The following is a 14,838-nucleotide window of genomic DNA, read 5'->3' as shown; positions in this document are numbered from 1 at the left end:
ACAGCACAAATAGGTCCTTGGGGCTCAGAAGCATCATTTTCGACTAGAGTAAATCCACAGGAGAAGAAAGGACAAGTTCCCCCCAGGCGGGATGTGGGGAACAGAGAAGGGCTGCATAGCATGGGGTCCAGAGCGTGGATACCAGTGACCTGGGCTGAATCCCAGCTCTACCCCATCAGCTGTGAGGCTTTGGCCAGGGACAGCCTTCAGGGTATATCCTGGGGCCCAAGCCCATAGAGGTATTTCCTCAGTCAGTCTTCATACCAGCCGGAAGAGCCAGGTCCTGTTAGGGTCAGGGAGCACCTCAGTTCCTTCATCTGTGAAGCAGGGATAACAGCAAAACTCACGTCACAGGGTTATCGGGAGGATTAAGCAAGTAAATATATGCAAAGCATTCCTAACAGTTGCTGTCACAGCACAAGCTGTATATTAGTTATTTGCTACTTTTGTTTTCATGGGAAAAAAATAGTGTGACTTGACTAATATCTATGATTGTTTCCAGCCTCCCCCAGAGCATATGTGCTAGGGTGTGAGTTGAAATTCAGCTGGTATGTTTGTGCTTTTCCAAAAGCAGTCCCCAGACCACTACCTGTACCAGATTCAGCTGATTCCAGACCCAACCCCGCCCCCAACAAACCAGCATCTCAGAGGGTGGTACACAGGCATCGGCCTTGATTTAGTTGACCTCCACCTCCATACACAAATGAGAAACTGAGGCTCAAGGATCCATGGCACATGGGCCAGGTGACACATGGCTCTTGGGACAGAACCCCTGCTTGTCCTTGGGAATGCTTGACTCCCCCACCCTGCCTCTTGGTTTCTGGAACCTTCCAGATGACTCCCATCTCACAGTTGTCCTTCCAACCTTGTGTCCCATCTTTGACTCATGGAGTGCCCTCTTCCTCCATTGCAGACATTCCTGGTCCGCCGGGACAGCAGCTTGAAGCACCTGGTGCTCTGTGTCCACTTTCCTTCCCTGAACGAGAGCTCATCCGAGGTGCTCGAGTACACCATTAAAGAAGAAAAATCGAGTGAGTACCGTCTTCCCGTTCTGCCTCCAACCACACAGCAGCAGCAGATGCTGCACCCTGTAACCACAGACACTCCTCTCAGGCCAGAAGGCTCTAAAATTAGAAGAAGGGGGGACGCTTTCATCTGCTGAAGTTGTTTGGTTGTTTGGCCCAGCTTGTTCTGAACTCGAGTTTATCACTCAAAGTCAACATGTTTCCGCTCACAGCTCGATGGCTTTGCTTCCTCAAGGCCCGTGAGAAGTTTCCTTTTGTTTAGGTCATGCTGAAGAAAGGGAAGGAAAAGAGGGGAAAGGTCTGGGGCCCTGGATCCTAGTGACAGCTCAGCACACACACAAACCGTGATCTTGGACACGTCACTGAACCTCTCTGAGACTCAATTTTCATATCTTTCAAACGGACAGAATAGTCTCTTCCTGTGTGTATCACACAGCCTTTGTGAGGGTCAAATGGGCAAGCACTTTCAAAGGAAAAATCCTGTGTGTGCCCAGGGGTGCCAGGGGGGCAGGCTTGGGCCTCTGTGGAAAAATGTTTGGGGACCCCAATCAAGGGTTGGTTTGTGTGCAACTGAAAGTGTGTGGGCTTCCCCCTCCTCTCATGCGCCATGCCAAGTATTAAGACCCAAAAAGCTTAATAGAAGAAATCTGTAGACTATTCCGAGCACCAGCTCAGGTCCTCTTGTAAATGGATCCAAGAGTGTGGGAAGCTTTTTATTGTTGGTTAGCAGCAGAGTAACAACAGTTAAAAAATGATAAAATATTTAAGTGTTTAGGATAGAAATACACAAGGTAATCAAATGTTTGCATAATTGAATGTTACATGTTGTTGTTTAGTCGCTAAGTCGTGTCTGACTCTTTTGCAACCCCATGGACTGTAGCCTGCCACGCTTCTCTGTCCGTGGGATTTCCCAGGCAGGAATACTGGAGTGGGTGGCCATTTCCTTCTCCACGGGATCTTCTCAACCCAAGGATCGAACCCATGTCTCTTATGTCTCTTGCATGGGCAGGCGAGTTCTTTAGCATTGAGCCACCTGGGAAGCCCAAATGTTATATACATACAGTAAATATTTTTACAAATATTTATTCAATATTTTAGGGTGCTTGTTTCTTAAGAGACACTTGTGCCCAGCACTGGGAAGATGCAAAGATGAAAAAGACAGAGTTCTGGCCTCAAGGCTCTCCCAGTCTACTTGGAGGGTGGGGGACATGGTGGGTGGGAGAGACACAGACCCCTGCCCTTGCTGTGCAGTGTGATAGTTGTAACTGCACAGGGACCTCCAGCTCAGGGGCACAGAGGCTGCAGACCATTGTGGGAAGGACTCTGGGAAGATGTGAAAGAGAAGGGAATACAGCCTGGATCCAGAAGAGTGAGGATGTTAATTTAGTTATACGCTAATTTTCTAGCTCAGGCGGAGGAGAAAGCAAAAGCAGGGGCAGATTCCTGTTCTTGCCAAACACTGAATGGGTGAAACATCATCTACTCATTTGTGTATTTAACAATTGGTTATTAAGTGTCTCTGCATGGTGTCGGGAGCTGCTCTAGCACTAGGGATACAGCAGGGAACAAAACACAGGCCCTGCTCTGAGAGAGGAGACAATAAATGAGTAAGTGATGTAAGGTGATCATCCAATGGAGAGTCGTGCTATGGAGAACATGTTAGCGGGAAGATTAGCCAGCTGCTGCAATAACAACAAAAACTGGAATAGCTTGAGTTCGATCCCTGGGGCGGGGAGATCTCCTCGAGAAGGAAATGGCAACCCACTCCAGTATTCTTGCTTGGAGAATTCCATGGACAGAGGAGCTTGGTGGGCTACAGTCCACAGAGTTGCAAAGAGTCAGACACCACTGGGCAACTAACACTTTCACTTTCAAACTCAAAAGGGGCTAGTTCCTGATCATGTGCGAGATTCCTGATCAGTGGGGAAGGCTCCTTCAGGGACCCCATCTTGAGCATGCAGCCTTCAGTTTCCTGTGGTTGCATGCATGCTAAGTCACTTCAGTCTTGTCCCACTCTTTGCAACCCCATGGACTGTAGCCTGCCAGGCTCCTCTGTCCATGGAATTCTCCAGGCAAGAATACTAGAGTGGGTTTCCATGCCCTTCTCCAGGGGATTTTCCCGACCCAGGGATCAAACCCTTGGTTCTTATGTTTCCTGCACTGGCAGGCAGGTTCTTTTACCACTAGTGCCACCTGAGAAGCCCTCCTGTGGTTAACTCCATGCCAACCACATGGCATGCCTTCCACATGGTAGACAGCAAGGGGAAAGGGGAGTCTTGTGGATGGGTCTTACCTCAATGCCTATAAGTTGGTGTGACACTTGTGCTCATGTTACATTGGTTAGAACTTCCTCACGTGGCCACGCCCAACTGCAAGGGGGACTGGGATATGTAGTCCAGACATCTGTCTGGGAAGTCACAAAGAGCCAGGATCTTGGTGAACTGCTCAGAGTCTGGTCTCTGGGTAAAGGGTAAGGAGTGTGTGGGGTTGGTAATTTATAGAGTGACCCTTAATGACTCCTGTCCTATAACATCCAGCAGGGAAGAAAATGTAGGGATCTCAGAGAGGAAGGAGAATGTTACAGTTTCCCCAGACCAAACATATGGTGACTACAGAAGGAGTGAGGTTGTTTGGGGCACCCGGTGGCTGCACAGAGTCTGGGTGCACTTCTGATCTGGGAAAAAGACAGCCATCAGCCTTCCTGCTTATGGACTCATGTTGTCCTGCTTCTTATGGAGAGTAACCAGGCTTTTGGGGACTTGGCTGCCCAGAGTACCTACAATTGTAGGAATCAGGTATCTGCAATCCTTTAGAAACCCAGGAGCCAGCTGTGCTCTTGAATTTCAACACCAACATTGGGAAAGTAGCTGAAAGTAGGGATGTTGTGCTGAGCTGGTTACACGTCAGCACATGTGCAAGAAGTGGAAGGAGGGAGCATGGTTTCAAGGGCAGGCTGACCAGGGAGCCTTCGTGGAGGAAAAGGGAGTTGGGCTGGCTGGATGGAATGTCTAGAAGCTCTGCTTTCCGAAATCCTTGGCCCCTGAGCTTCTTTTCCCACCTCCCTGCCCCATCTCCAGGGTAATCACTTCTCGGTCTTCCCACCCCAGTGACAGTCTGCTCCAGGCTTTTGGAGCTTGGTTGGGAAGCACGCACAAGGTCTAATCCATGGAACCAGATGTCACATCTGGTTGTGTGTCTCATTCTTGACTAGGAGCCCAAGGAATACGCCAAGGCATTCGGGATGAAGGAAGGTTCCTTCTCTGATTTCATGTCTTCCTCCCGGGGCCGTGTGGTAGAATCCCACTTTCCATTTTTAAACCTTTAAAAATGTATGCTCAGCTTAGCTGAAAAGAGCATCAAAACCCACACCAAACATCCTTCGTGAAACATAACTGTTCTAAATCACAATTCGTATCCATTCCCTGTGACTGCACAGATGTCGTCTATAGGTTTGTACAAGTTTCATTTTGCTTTTTTTATTATTATTATTTTACTCCTCTGCTCCCCAAACCTCAGCCCTGAGATCTCCCCGGAGAGAAACCAGACGACAGCAAGAAAGCAGCAAATGGTGTGTTTCTTTGCCACGTTGCTTCGCCACTTCCACCTTTGTGCTGTTGTCCTGTGTGGTACCTGCTCCTTAACATGATGGTCAAGCACAGACCAGGGAAGCCACACAGCCTGTGTTGGAATCTGAGCTCTGCCTTTAACCACCTGTGTGACCTTGGGCCCCTTGCCTAACCTCTCCAGGCCTCTAAGATGGGGATGATAATGGTGCTGCTCCCATAGCGGGCTGGAAGGAGGAGTTAGTATATCTGAAGTGCTTAGGGTAGTACCCAGAGCATCCTAGAGGGTAATAACTGTGTTTGTTAGTATCACTATTGTTGTTATTGCTGTTATTATTAAGCCTCCTTCAGGATTAAGGCAAAAGGAGGAGTGGAATAAGCCTACACACTGGGTTCCAAGGTTCTGGGTATATCCCAGCCCAGCTTGTGGGGACTGACCATAGTCCTTTGCAGGAGAAAGGAGCCACCTCTTGCATCCTCCTGTGGCCATGGTGGCTGAGGTGGGGGGGGTGGCCTGAAGAGGAAGTGGGCAAGGGAAAGGCCCAGAGCCTGGACCTGGGACCTTTTGTTGGGATTCCCCACACAGAGCTGAGGCAAAGGAAGGAGACAAGGGGATCCCCCAGAAGTGGGCGGTCGGCCTCATCTGTTGCCCCCCTCTGTTTGCTTTGAATGAGAAAGACCTTTGCGGACCACCTCTGTGCTTCTGTGTGCTCAGCTTATCCTCTAGTTCCTTGTTAAGAGTTTTTTGGTAAAATCCTGAACCAGTCCGATCAGGCTAGTTATGCTGTGGTGACAAACAGCCCTGCACTGCAGGGGCTTGTACACCCACAGTACTGCACACAGTCAGGCGAGTGTGTTTCTCACTCACATTGCATGTCCGCTGAGACTCTTTACAAAAACATTTCACTCTGCAATCTGGGCTGAAAAAGAAGCACCCATCTGGGAGCAGAGGGGACGGAGAGAGATGGCAGATTGATTCAGAGGTGGCAGAAGTCACTTCCCATAACACCTTATTGGCCAAAACAGGTCGAATGGCCAGACCAGACTCAGTGAGATGGAAAGTATGATCCTCTCGCCAATGTGAGACAAGCAGGGAGGGGTAGCGACTATTTTGAACACCTGTTATCACCTGTTGCATCCCTGATTCCCCTCTGTGCTGCTCCAAGGTGACAAGCGCGTCACCACTTAGCTTCATCAGGGACCCTCAGAGGCCAGATGCGTATATGTGGCGAGTAGCAACTGAGAACTGGCAGAAAAGACATTGGCTCATGGGATATAGGAGGCGAAAGGGCAGGACACAGGATGGTTGGAGGTCTGACCAGCCTCCAGGTGCAGCCTTGCCCCTTTATGGCTGAAATTAACTAGCTGGCTGGGAGACACGAGCTATCTTTTTCATTAATCTGCGCCCTTGAAGATGGCAGCAATGACACCTTCATGTGATGGCATTTTCTCCTGGCTGATATATAATAGAAAGTCAGTCGGCCCCGTCTGCAGAAGAGGAATCATGAGACAGCAGCGGATGGTGTGGTCTGGCCCCTACAGGAAGTGACTGCCCAGTACTCAGTCTGAGCCACTTGGCCTAGTTTCGGGGCAGCCCCACTTCCCTTCTTGCCTATCCCCTGTTCCACCCTGACCCCTGGCAGTAGAAAGGCTGGCCTGTTGAACTCAGTTAGGATTTCTTCTTGTTTTGAGCAGATCTCTCACCCTTGGACCTGTGATTTGGGGCCAAGTAGTTGAATGAGATAAATGCTCTTGTGAACAGAGCCCACCTCAGCGGTGAATGTTATGCTGATTGGTGCTGATGATTATCACCACTGGACTGGGTGACCTTTCAAACCAAGGAGGGGAGAAATTCTACATGAGTCCTCCCAGGCAGTAGAGATCTGTATGTATGGGAGGGCAGCGTGTCGTACAAATTGCCTTTCAGGTCCACACTGGAGATTTGCTTTGGTGCTCTTGGGTTTGACCCTTTCACCAACTGACCCATTATCCTCGAATGAGATTTCACCTGTATTTGGACCAAAATATGTTAAGTCCATAAAAAGGTAAGGAATGATTATGTTAAAGTCAGGGGTTGGTGTGAAGAAGGCAAGCTCTTGATATTTCATCAGGCAGGAGGCATTGTATCATGGTGAGTCTTGTGCTCTTGTCAAAGGCAAACCTCTTTTGAGATCATGAGCTTTAGAAAGGCTGACAGTTCTAGGCTTTTATTCTGTCCCTGGCATCTTCTGACATTAGATAAGTATCTTAACATCTCTATCCTTCAGTTTTTTCATCTGCAAAACGGGAACATCTGCAGCACGGCTGTTGGAGGATTGAAGAGTGAACGCAGTAGAGATGTGAGGCAGTGCTGCCTGGCACATAGGAAACACTCAGCCTTGTACCTGTGATAGACCTACAATCAGAAGTATACACAGTCTTCATTCCCATTCCTGGCACAGAGCTCCCTCAGAATTTTCTAAGTAAAAAGAGCCGTAACTGTGTCTTAAGACACGTACCAAACCCTTTCAACCACACCTGAGTTTATGTGAATGTGGTGAAAAGTACCTAAGGATGGGGGTTGGTTGCCAGGAAACCAATCATTCGATTGGAATGTTGGGAATTTCAGTTCCACTCCCAACCTCTGGGAAAGGGAGAGGAGCTGGAGGTTGAGTATCACTGATGGCCAGTGATTTGATCAATCATGTCTGTGAAATGAAGCCTCCATAAAAACCCAAAGGGACTGGGTTCAGAGAGCTTCCTGGCTTGTGAACACAATGGAGATTGGGGAGAGTGGTGCGCTCAGGGAGCAGAGAAGCTCTGACCCCTTCCTGCATACGTTGTCCTGTGTGTCTCTTCCATTTGGCTGTTTCTGAGTTTTATCTTTTAATACAAACCAGTGATCTTGTGAGTAAATGGGTTTCCTGAGTTCTGCAACCCACAAACAGATTAATTGAACCCAAATCATTGGAACCTCTGGTCCCATAGGTGATTGGTCACAAGCACGGGTAACAACCTAGACTTGTGATTAGTATTTGAAGTGGGGGTGCGGGCGGTGGGGGAAGTTTTGTGGGATCTGACTCTCTCTAGGTACATAGTGTCAGCATTGAGTTAGACTGGGGACTTCCCTGGAGGTCCATGGATTAAGATTCTGCACTTCCAACGCAGGAAGGTGTGCGTTTGATCCCTGGTCAGGGAAACTAAGATTTCACATGCTGCGTGGCTCAGCCAAAAAACATATGTTTTTACATTTTTAAAAATAAAGAATTGAGTTAAATTGTAGGACACCCGGGAGGTGCTGGAGAATAGCTTGGTGGTTTGGAAAGCACAGACACTGGGATTGGTGTCAGAATAGGGGTAACTATAATATCCTAGTGTTGTCTCCTGGACAAAATGAAGTCATGTATGGGGGAAAGCTGTCACAGTGTCTGAGTGTACTAAGCACTCAATAAACTCTAGCAGTTATAATTAGCTGTGAGGTTGAGTAACATGCAGCTCAGACCTCAAAACCATCACTTCCTGCAGCGCCGTGCTCCTGCAGGACTCCTCTAAGAAGTTAATTCATTCTTCTTATCTCATATTGGTTATTACTCATGCAGGTTTTGGCAAAAAAAAAAATAACCGCAGTTTGTATCTATTTCAGTAATTCCCTTTTCAGCTTCCAGAACTGAGGTTGGCCCAGGAAAAAAATACATCATCAGATAATTTAACTCCAAGAACCTTACTGTAAATCTTCGGTGACTTTGTTTCTTCTTTTTTTTTTTTATAGATTTTGAATCATAGTGGTGCACATTTTTTAGCTTTCTTTTTTCACTTAAACATTTTATTATGAGCTTTCTCTATGTTATTAAACATTTCAAAGACTTTGCATCCAATGAACTATGTGCTGAATGACCCTTAGGAAGGCTCTGTAAGACACAGCGCCTGACATTGGCCAACGCTGAGCAGACCCACGCGCACTTAGCCAGAAATGGAAGTCAGATGGTCATAAGAGCTAGAATGTCAGTGTGCACTTTGAGGGCACCAGGAGTTTGTCTGGCTCTGTGGAAATGGAACACCAGGGGAGGTTTTGACAGAGGGGGGAGAAAGATCCAGGACTTGTGGCCTTAGAGGCAAGAGAAGGAAGTGGGTTGTGGGGGGGAGGGGAAGTGTTACACCATCATCAGGCCCCAGGGAGTGGCCTCGGCCTGTGTGTACAGTGACTGCCACCTTCAGGGGCTTTACAGCTTCAGAAGATGTGTCTGAGAGAAGACAGTCTAACTCAGTGATTTCAGAAAGCCGGGGGTCTCTGCATAGCTACTACCCCTCTTTTAGAGGTGACTCCAGAGGGATCAGGCCCCAGTGCCTCCTGGGCTTCCTGTCACAGGAAGACTCTGGGTTTGGATTGTCAATGTTTGCGTCTGGGGCTCCCACCTTCCTTTCCAGCTGTTTCTGCCTCCCTCTGCCACCTTCCATGAAAAACTGCTCTTTGGAAATTCTCTAGCCGGTAAGCAGATTCATACTAACGTGTGAAAGACTAACACCATCATAAAGTAGTGCTCCCAGCCACAAGGGCGTGCATCTCAGTAGGAATAAAGTTATTGTACTGATATTATAGGGGTGGAGCGCCAGACATCGGCCAGCAAAGAGTGGGAGTTGGTTTGTCCTGGCTGTCCTGAAATAGCAGAGGAGGGGGGCACCTGCTTTCATTAAGGCTCATCTGACCTCCAGCATCCTCCCCACGCCCACCAGCTACCCAGGCCAGCAGATTTCCTGATGAGACTGCTTAGGTGGACAGTGAAGTTCTCATGTGTCTATTGCCTGATGGAGGCAGTTTCTCCCAGGTTGTCTCTACGACGAGGCCCCTGGAAGACAGCTAATGCTTGCATCCCCATCTGGTGCCGCCCTTCTGTGCACTCAGCATGTCACCCCGCCTCTGTGCTGTGCTCAGGGGGCCCGAAGCCCTCTCCTCTCAGCCAGTCAAGTGTACTCATCTAAGAAGGGTAGAGCTGCTGTCTGATATATCTGTGGTCCCCATAGCCTAGCAAAGGGTAGGACCACTGCTCAACTGGTTAGTCACACGCCACACTTGTGCAGAGAGTCTCTAGGACCCAGAGAGTGTGCTTTGGAACCCGATGGATCCAAACTCAAATGCCACCCCTTTGTGTTCCTCAGCTGTGAGGTCTTGGCCTTGCTACTCAATCATCCACCTCACTAAGCCTTGGTTTTCTTGACCGTGAAATGACCTCATAATCAGATGACTAACTGAAACTACATCGAGTCAGTACTCATGAAAAGTTAATTGCCTCTTCCCCTTCTCTGCTCACCTTCCCCCTTGACATAGGTCTTGGAGTCAGAACACCTGGATTTTCATTCAGTTCTCCTGTTTAATTGGCTCTGGGAACTCCAGCAAGAGGTTTGACTCCTGGGCCTCACTTTCATCAACCACAGATAGGGTTAAAGATGCCCCCAAGGAAGTTACTGTGGGGAATAATCAAGAAAACATTCGAACATACCTAAAACCTGACAGAGATTCTAGAGCAAGCTGCATACTACTGCATCCATCCATCCATTCATTCCCGTGTATACATAACTAACATCTATTGACCCCTGGGCTCAGAGGAGACCAAATTCCACTCTTAGAAGGATCACTTGGGTAGCTGAGTGGGTTGGAAGAAACAAGCAAAGTGCTTTTTACAAGTGGCTTTGCGGTTCTCACAGTGTCCCTGTATGGAGCTTTGCTCTAGAAGGAGTGCCCCCAATATTCAGCACTTCTTAGGGGTTGTTCCAGGGGGACTCAGCTTTGAGGGTTTTTTTACAAAAGGGACAGCTGATTGTTACCTCTGGACACTTGAAAAAAAATTTATTTGCTGTGCCAGGCCTTAGTTGCAGTACGTGGGGTCTGAGTTATGGCTTGTGGGCTCTAGATTCCTGACCAGGGATCAAACTCTGGCCCCCTGCATTGGGAGCACAGAGTCTTAGCTACTGGACCACCAAGGAAGTCCACTTCTGAGTACTTCTGAAGCGCCTCACAGATTTGCCTGGCTCTGGAAGCTTCCAGGCAGCTTTCCCACCAGAAAGAGGAACAGCATCAGTGTGAGTTTATGCAAAACCATGGCAGGTATCAATGAATGGGGTTCTAATCTGGCCCCACCAGTAACCTTCTGTGTTACCTTAAGCATGTCACTCAATGTCTCTGGGCCACCTGACCTCACCAGGCAAGAAATGGATATAAAATGCCTTGGAAAGATGAAGCCCCATACAGAGAGAAGGTGCTATTCTTGGTTTGCCTGGCCCTAGACATCCCAAGCACTAGGATATAAAGCCTCACCATAGGTGAGGAAAATACATGTTGTTCAGTGTCCCAGGCCACCCAGCTGGCCACTTGGGAAGCCACAGTGTTCCCTGTCCCATCAACTTCTCCTTTCTGCCCAAACTATTTAAGGAAGCAGGCAGAGGTGAAACCTTCTGGAAAGTTCTGCAGAAATGGACTGGTGACGTCCATGATTTTGTGTGTGCATGTGTCCATCTCCCTGGATATCAAGTATCTGCCTGCAATGCAGGATTCACAGGATATGTGGGTTCAATCCCTGGGTTGGGAAGATGCCCTGGAGAAGGAAATGGCAACCCACTCCAGTATTCTTGCCTGGACAGAAGTCTGGGGGTCTACAGACCATGGGGTTGCAAAGAATCAGACACGACTGAGCAGTTAAACCACCACCGGTTCCCTAGATCTGTTAAGAATCAGTGAATAGTTTGCATTGCTTTTATTGGCAGTCCAGAGTCTGTTACATACATTCTGTTGTGTTTTTTGCTGTCTCCGCCTTGGTTTACACAGTGGAAACTTTCAGGGAACTCCCAGCAGTGGAACTTCCCCTCTTGAGATGTTTCTTTAATGTAGCCATTGTTTGCAGTTCAAGACTGCCCTGGGCAGCCCCCAGGTGAGACTCAGTTCCTCAATATTAGACCCTACCCTTGAAATCTTATACAGCCTTTGCCCTAGCTACTGGGGTAGCTAGGCCCAGACTGTGTACCAGACTCTCTGTGTACCAGGCATTAGGTGGTCTTCATGGAAGCCGTTCCTCTTATCTTCACCACAGCCCTACAAAGCAGGTGCTAGACCCCCATTTTGCAGTGGAGGGAATTGGGTCCAAGGATGAAACTGGGACTGAAGCCAGGCTCTCAACTCCACATTCAAAGCACCTTCGTCTGAGCCAGGCTGTTCCTTGTCTTGCCTCCTGTGGTCCTCATGTGCTTGGGTCTCCAAGTTAGGGGGTGGGGGGGGGCACAGAGAATGGGGGTTGAGCAGACCATCATGGAGTATACATGAGAACTTTGAAATTACCCTCCAAGTATGTGAAAGTTGTTCAGTCATGTCCAGCTCTTTGTGGCTCCATGGACTATACAGTCCATGGAATTCTCCAGGCCAGAATACTGGAGTGGGTAGCCTTTCCCTTCTCCAGGGGATCTTCCCAACCCAGGGATCGAACCCAGGTGTCCTGCATTGGAGGCAGATTCTTTACCAGCTAAGCCACAAGGGAAGCCCAAGAATACTGGAGTGGGTAGCCTATCCCTTCTCCAGCAGATCTTCCCAACACAGGAATCGAACCAGGGTCTCCTGCATTGCAGGCGGATTCTTTACCAACTGAGACTGAGCTATCAGGGAAGCCCACCCTCAGAGTATGAGGCCTGAGCTAAGAGTATACCCAGGTGCTAGTGCTTTATTTTCATTGCACAGAGCCAGAGCTGGAAAGAAAGGAGCAGACAGGGGCTGGGTGGCTTCAATAAGGACAGCTATGGAGAGGAGCTAGTGAGATCACCTGAGTTCATGGCCTCTTAATGGTTCTACCTCTTGATGACTGTCTGCAGGGGGGCTTGTCTCTGAGCCTCGCTTTTGGTGGAATGCTGGAGCCAGGTCATTCCAGCCCGCGAGAGTTCACAGTGCACATCTCTTCCCAACTCAGTGCTTGAAATCAATGCAGTGGGAGCATTTACATCATGGAAATTGGAAAATGTCATAAAACTGGGGCTTTCTTTCCCTGGAAAGCCGGTTGTTAAACATTACCAGCACACCACCATTCAGTTTCCTTGTCTATAAAATGGGGATGGTGCTGCCAACCTCATGGAACCATTGGGAGGGGGATGTATGTGTGAGCATTTTGCAGGCTAAAGCATGATGTGTTGTGTGTGTGTGTAGATATGCTGTGTGTGTTTATATGTAGTTTGTTATAATTCTCACATGACAGTCTGTATCTTTAAAAGGGGTTGGGGCTGTTTCTTCGCAGAAATAGGAAATGGAATCAGGGAGTGGAACAGCAGGTGTGGCAGAGATTCCCAGAGAAATTGGGTGGATAGACTTAAGACTGTAAGCCAGTCCCGGGATAACATTTGAGATCGTGAGGTCCTTTCTGGTGGAAACCTGAGGGGTGGGACCAAAGCCCTGTGAGTCATTGAGAAGATGTGATGGAGCATGGAGATGTGATGGAGCATTCCACGGTTTTCTCTGTGGCAGTGGCTGTAGTAGAAAGAACCTACACACAGGCAGACTCTGATGTGGAGTCGGCTTTGTCACTTACTAGCTGGTTGAACCTGGGCAAGCTCCAGAGCCCTTTTTGAGCTCAGTTTCCTCATCTGTGACATACGTGTTTGGGGAAACCCATGGAGAGGGGGCCCGTGGGTTTTGGCCTCTGTGGACTGTGTGCTGAATTTGCGTTGGTTCTGTTCTCTCCTGGGCTCCCTCAGAACTCTGTTTTCACAGCATCTTGGGATTCCAGGTGAACCCCTGGTTTGCAGAGTATAGGTCAGGGGTTGGTCCCAGAAGCTCCCTCTACGCAACCCGACCTAGCATCTCTCTGTGCCTCCTCCTCTACTGCGTTATAACATGGAATATTTCCTGAGAACTTGGCTAGGAACAGTGAGAGAATGCTAAGGAAGTAGGACATTGACAGCAGTCATCATTCCCTAAGCACTTTATATGTTTTGATTCATTTACCCTGCACATCAGCTCTAGAATATAAACACTATCATGTGGCAGGTTGAAGGTGGCTGTGGTTTTTTTTGACACTCTTCCCATCAAGAAGTGGAAGCTCTCCCCTCTCCCCATGAATCTGAGTCAGGCTCAGACTGCTTTGGGCAATAGAATAAGGCCAAAGTGACACCATGCCAGTTCCATGTGTAGCACTTTCGAGAACCAGCAGCTTCTGCCTGGAGTCTGGGAGCCCTGAATTGCCATGTAAGAAGTTTGATGACCCTGAGACCACCGTACTGGAGAAGCCTGAAGATTATATGGACATAGAGAGAGGCCCAAGGGGGCTTGGCTGAATCTAGCCTTCCAGCTGTGCCTGCCAAGGCCCAGGCATGAGTAAAGGCTTCTTGGACCCTCTGGACCAGACCGATCTCCAGCTAGTATCACCACGTGACCTAGTCAGTGCTAGAAGGAGCAGAAGAATCTTCCAGCAGAGCCCTGCCCACATTCCTGACCAATAAAATTATGAGCTACAGTGAGATGGTGGTTGCTTTATGCCACTAAATTTTGTAAGTAGTTTGTTGCACAACAATAGATACAGAACAGTTACGATCCCTATTTCATAGATGAGGATACTGAGGCATAAGGAGGCTAAGTATCTTGCTCAAGACCACACACTAGTAAGTGGTGGGGTCAGGATTTAAACCCAGGCAGCCTGGCTCGCCAGCACAGTGCTCCCTTGACACAACGCTATACTGCTCTTGAGTTGAAAATAGGGCTCTGCTCTCAGGGAAACTTCTATCTACTTCAGGGTGCAAGGATCACATACACTATATAATTAAAGAATCACCTGAGACATTCAATTATTCATTTACTCCATATAAGGCCATTAGGCCCTAGGGATACAGAGATGATGATATTAAGAAAATGTTAGGATTTTACTGTACTCAGAGGAAGGACCCCCAACACTGGAAGGTGAGTGAGACTCCATGGCTCACCTCTGGGGAGTGAGGACATGTGAGTTGTGTCTTGAAGGATGACTAGAAGTGTCCTGTTTGAATGAGGGAGGAGGAACACGTGAGGTGGTAGGACAGGACATGCAAGGACGTGGACTTACAGGATATTGGGATGTGTCCAAGGGATGTGGTGTCTGCTGGAGCATAGGGTGTGAGGAGGGAGGGACAGGCAGAGGTGAGACCGATGGCCAGAGCTGATCACAGAGGGGCACGTATCCATGTCCTGCAGCTCAACCTTTATCCAAAAGGCCACAGGGAACCCCATCGAAGGGCGTTAAGAGGTGGAGGCTGGGTGGGGTGGGGCATGATCT

At 48.6% G+C, this 14,838-nt stretch overlaps 1 protein-coding gene across 2 annotated transcripts in view; it reads left to right on the top strand.

Annotated features, from left to right (window-relative positions):
- RIN3 (Ras and Rab interactor 3) overlaps positions 1-14,838 on the top strand; it is a 128,577-nt gene that overhangs the window by 54,436 nt on the left and 59,303 nt on the right. For both annotated transcript variants that reach the window (XM_081548169.1, XM_081548168.1), the window contains exon 3: positions 914-1,031. In XM_081548169.1, the coding sequence (XP_081404295.1) occupies positions 914-1,031 (118 nt within the window). The remainder of the gene's footprint in view (positions 1-913; positions 1,032-14,838) is intronic.

The sequence above is a fragment of the Giraffa tippelskirchi genome, chromosome 12 (genome assembly GCF_054371585.1).
Source record: "Giraffa tippelskirchi isolate mGirTip1 chromosome 12, T2T-mGirTip1v1.2.pri, whole genome shotgun sequence".
Classification (NCBI taxonomy): Eukaryota; Metazoa; Chordata; class Mammalia; order Artiodactyla; family Giraffidae; genus Giraffa; species Giraffa tippelskirchi.
This window is presented reverse-complemented; position numbering and strand designations above follow the sequence as displayed.